The sequence below is a fragment of the Morus notabilis genome, unplaced genomic scaffold, assembly GCF_000414095.1.
Source record: "Morus notabilis unplaced genomic scaffold, ASM41409v2 Scaffold602, whole genome shotgun sequence".
NCBI classification, from domain to species: domain Eukaryota; kingdom Viridiplantae; phylum Streptophyta; class Magnoliopsida; order Rosales; family Moraceae; genus Morus; species Morus notabilis.
The window spans coordinates 71,447-76,034 of NW_010358894.1; the positions used below are offsets into that span (position 1 = coordinate 71,447).

General features: G+C 34.5%; 1 protein-coding gene across 1 annotated transcript; it reads right to left on the reverse strand.

Annotated features, from left to right (window-relative positions):
- Window positions 1-290: 290 nt before the first annotated feature.
- On the reverse strand, window positions 291-974 carry LOC21398945 (mitochondrial import receptor subunit TOM9-2). The gene has a single exon (XM_010093496.2). The coding sequence runs from the start codon at window positions 936-938 to the stop codon at window positions 633-635; it is 306 nt and encodes a 101-aa protein (XP_010091798.1). The 5' UTR covers window positions 939-974; the 3' UTR covers window positions 291-632.
- Window positions 975-4,588: the final 3,614 nt, after the last annotated feature.

A 4,588-nucleotide genomic window follows, 5' to 3' on the forward strand; every position in this document is an offset into this window, starting at 1 on the left:
AACTCTAACACTTCGACTTCGTAGGAATTCATAAAGACTGTTTCTTAAGTGTGGTATCTATCTTCCATTACTAAGGTACTAAATAGAATATTTCACCAATCCTAAAAGATCACTTAATCCTCTTAAGAGCCTACAGGTTCATATTAATTCAAGGAAATTCCTTTCATTGCATCTGTAACTACTAAATGTAATTTCAACTTCTTTACAAGGATTTCCTGTTTAATTCTCTTATATATTAGCCACAAATCAAACCAAAAAAAAAAAAATACAACAAATACCTAAGCCTTACATCAGCTAGCGTCTAGCGCTTAGAAAATTTCGCATTTTGCATACTCCATTGATATAAATATCTGGATAACAAACAAGGTACAGCTCAAAAAGACATAGAAATCGGTATTTAAGTGGATCTTAACAGCCGAAAAAGGCCCTAATTCTACAGAATGATAATTATTCTAATCTCAAATCCAATGTACTTGGAATCTCACGAGCTAAGCAGGATCGAAACCTCACAGGAAATGTTCAAGCTCATAATCTCATAGTCAAAATCAAAAAGCCTAGCAGTACAGAACAGTAAACAACATGGATTGGGGAAATCCGATACCGATTTTTCTCCGGCGCGAATCGGAGTTCGCTCACTTCTGCGCCGCCGTCCCGAGGAGGCTGGCCTGCTGGAGATCGAGGTCGTTCATTTGCTGCTCGCGGTCCATCTCGATGATCAGAGGGACGACGAGGACGAGAAAGGTGGTGCCGGCGATCCACGCCGCCTTGCCGGTGCTTTTCAGGAGCTTCTTCGTCACGATCGCCGCGTCCGATGCCGCTTGCTTCCCGCGAGAGACGATTTCCGAGTGCGAGATTCTGGCAATTACGCCGCTCTCCTCTTTCTTGGAGTTTCGTCGGTCGGGGAGGGAAACTCCGCCTCTTCGGGCTTGGGACGCCATGACGATAGGGAAGAGAGATTTGCGAAGGTCCACTGACCTATTTCGAGGGTTTTGACTTTGGGGCTAATTCGGTTGTTAAGAGATTTTTTTGGCCCAACAAGGTTGGTCCATTACGTGGAAAACCCAGAGTTTCGAGCCCATGATGACAAATGCAGGAATCCTAAGGGGAGATGAGAAATAGGCAAAATTACTGTTTTTATTCATAACTTGTCTGGTTATAAATTATAATTTGACAAGTTATTATCCATCATTTACAGTTTTTGTTTATAACTTGTCTGACTATGAACCATAACTTGATAAGTTTCTCCATAACTTATCTGGTTATGAACCATAACTTGACAAGTTATGGCCTATTAATTTCTATAACTAAAAGTTGGCCTATATACTTTCTTAAGCTTTTCATATTGGCCTATTTTCTACTATTTCCGATGAGAAAAATACATTTTGATATATGAGTTGAAACTCGGGTTCGAACAGGGGTTTGATGCGATAGAAAGAAAACGTAGTAAATAATGGGTGCGTTTGGAACTTAGTTCTAAAATAATTTTGTTTTTTGTATAAAAATAAAAATGAAAACGTTTTTAATCTCAGATAGAAATTATTTTTAAAAATGTATTTAGTAATTTTATCAAGAGATTATTTTCAGTATAAAAAACCCATTAATATCTCTCTCTTTTTCTCTGCTTGAGATAGGAGAAAACGAAAACGAAAAATGAAAAACAACTAAAAGTCATTTTTTCATTTCGTTCTCATTTTAAACTAAACCAAAAAATCGTTTTCATTTCCCTTTTTTATTTTTATTACGCCAAACGCCGTTTTAGAAACGTTTTCATTTTTTCTTTCTCAAAAAACGTGGAAAACAAAAACATGATCAATTTCAAACACGGTCAATATATTTATAAAATAAAATTAAATAAATAACATATTTTAAAATTATATAAAATAAATAACAATTTACGTAGTAAATAAATCATTTACCGTGTAAATAATTTAATTTACGATTAAAAAATATTTTTTCACATAAATTTTTTTTACGATTGGTAAAAAAAATTTTATTTACGTAAACAAAGATTTATGATTTATTTATCATTTAAATTGCTATTTACTTAATTTAGTTTCAAAAATCTGTTTATTACAACTTTCTAAAAAAAAACACTATAACAAAAAATTAAAATCGTGGGTTTAAATCCATAAAAAATCTATATACCAAACGTACCTTTTATCTCTCTCGAAAATTAATGAAAAGACAAAAGTGAACTAGTCGTGTTTTTTTACTCTTTTTTTTTTTGGTAATAAATGATAACAAATATGAAATGTGATTGTGACCTTCATTTAAAATAATATAATGGCATAGTTTGGTATTAATTGTGGGAGAGAAAAAGTACTTATTAAGATAGTAAAAACCTTAAAAGTTGTTTGGTAAAAATCAAAATAATAGATTTTTGAACAATTTCCTCTCAATCTGAAGCTAAAACCCGAATCAGCCTAAATGTTGATTCTACTTTTTAGCTTATGTAAGAATCTTTTTGAGAGTTTAATGAAATTTTTTTATTCCTAATTTTACCCCCAATGAAATCTAAAATTTACCACCTGTACTACCACGTATTCTGAGCTTATCCTTGACTCCCGTCTGAGCTATCTCAAAACTCCGTTCTCTCTTTTCTCCTTTCATCCAATCTCTCTCGCCCGATCTATCTCTTCTCCTCTTCTTTTCTCATCCAATCTCTGTCTCCGTTCGTCGATCTGTGTTTGTTTGGTTTCTCCTCCGTGCGATTGTCGGTTTGCCAGTCTCCCATCTCCTTCTCCGACTGCCCGTTCTCCTCCCATCAAATCAAGAGGTAAGCCTCTGTAACTACTCGATTTTTAGTGCGGCTCTGGATTTGCTTTTGATTTTTTGTCCACATCTATTTTAAGTTTTGGGGTTCATATTTTTTGTGAAAAATTTGGTCGATGGATTTTTTGTGAATTTTTTTTTCTTTGCTATGTAAACCCTTTGTTTGGACCGGATTCTGACTCTATTTTATGGGTATTCACATGCTTGGATTATAGTTCATGGATATGGTTATTTAATCATTTGAATCTCTCGTGCATATTGTTCCAAAAACTGTGAAGAAAAACTTTGTTTTTCCTCTGCCCTGTGAAGAAAAACTGGTGGGTAACCCTTTACCTTGAATTAGCTTTCATCCTAACCCATTAATCTATCTTCATGACAAATTCTGTGTCACGGGCATCTACTGCAAGGGAATTTAACATTATTTCTGTTGTTTGATTTTTCCTTGTTGGTATATTTGTTACCATTATTCCTGTTCTGTTACCATTTCCTTGCTCTTAATGGTGTCCACCTGACACACATTAGTTGTAACTCATTTATGTTGACGCAAAAACTGTAATGAATCAATTTTGACCGGGTGTATTTTTGTGTTTATTCAATTTTATCGATTTGCTTTACTCTAAGGGCATGTGGGTTATGTTTTTTCATGTTTAATCTGTGTACATAAATTTAGTGTTTGTTATGAATTTGGGGTTTGTTGTGATGTGTTATAGAATTTGTGGTAAACCACGATCTCAAAATCTTAGTATTTGTTATGAATTTGGAAAGTGTTTGTGAAATGTCATTGATGTTTGTTTGTTTGTTCGCTAAGGAGAGTGATGTTTTAGACTTTCAGTTAGCATTTCCCAAATGGAAGGTACTATATCACAAGGTAAAGCAATATGAGATTTCGAGGCTGTAGACCTTTTTTGTGATTTATGTATCAAAGAGGTTGAAGGTGGACACCAACCTGGAACACATCTTGATAAAGTTGGGTGGAAAAATATAATTCAGAAATTTAATGAAGCAACCAAACGAGTATATAAAAGACAACAATTGAAGAATAAGTGGGATGCTTTGGAGAATGATTGGAAGCTTTGGAAGGAACTTGTTGGGAAGGAAATTGGTTTAGGTTGGAACATTAAAAAGAATACTATTGAAGCATCTGAGGAATGGTGGTGTAATAAATTACAGGTATACAAATGAAGTTGTATAATTGTGATAGTTTAGTGTTGGTGTGTGGCAGGTTTAATTTGTGTGGCAGGTTTAATTTATTAAAGTGTTTTTTCATATTCATCCTAACACATCAAAATTTTGCATTCGGGGAATTGAACTAAAGTTGGAGGAAAAGTTAAATAGGATGTTTCCTAATACTGTGGCCATATGAGTGTGCTCTTGGACACCCGCATTTGGACAAATGCCATGCGAGCCTGATAAAACAACAAATGAAATGACAACTACACTTGAACAACTTGAGAGTAATGGATTGTCAGATGCAACTATCAGAAGAGAAATGCCACAGGACCCTAAGAATAAGCGTCTAATTGAGCCATATGAGAGACAAAAGAAACTCAAGAAAGGGAAAGGCAAGGATAAAGTTGGTGGTACAGCTAAATTGTCGCAACAAATTGATCGCCTTATCAATGTAGTTGAGACTATTATTACCATATCATCCATTGCACAAACTAAAGAACCAGATTGTAGCATTGCACGAGTTATTGAAGTCGTTGATTCTCTACCTGGAATAGAGATTAAGAGTGAGTTGTATTTTTTTGCTATCCACTTATGCTCATACACGATTAAAAGAGTCAGTTATGGCTTTGAAACGACATGTTAAAGC

Excerpts from the sequence above, each read along its gene's own strand:
- LOC21398945 (XM_010093496.2), bottom strand. The coding sequence starts at position 938 with ATGGCGTCCCAAGCCCGAAGAGGCGGAGTTTCCCTCCCCGACCGACGA.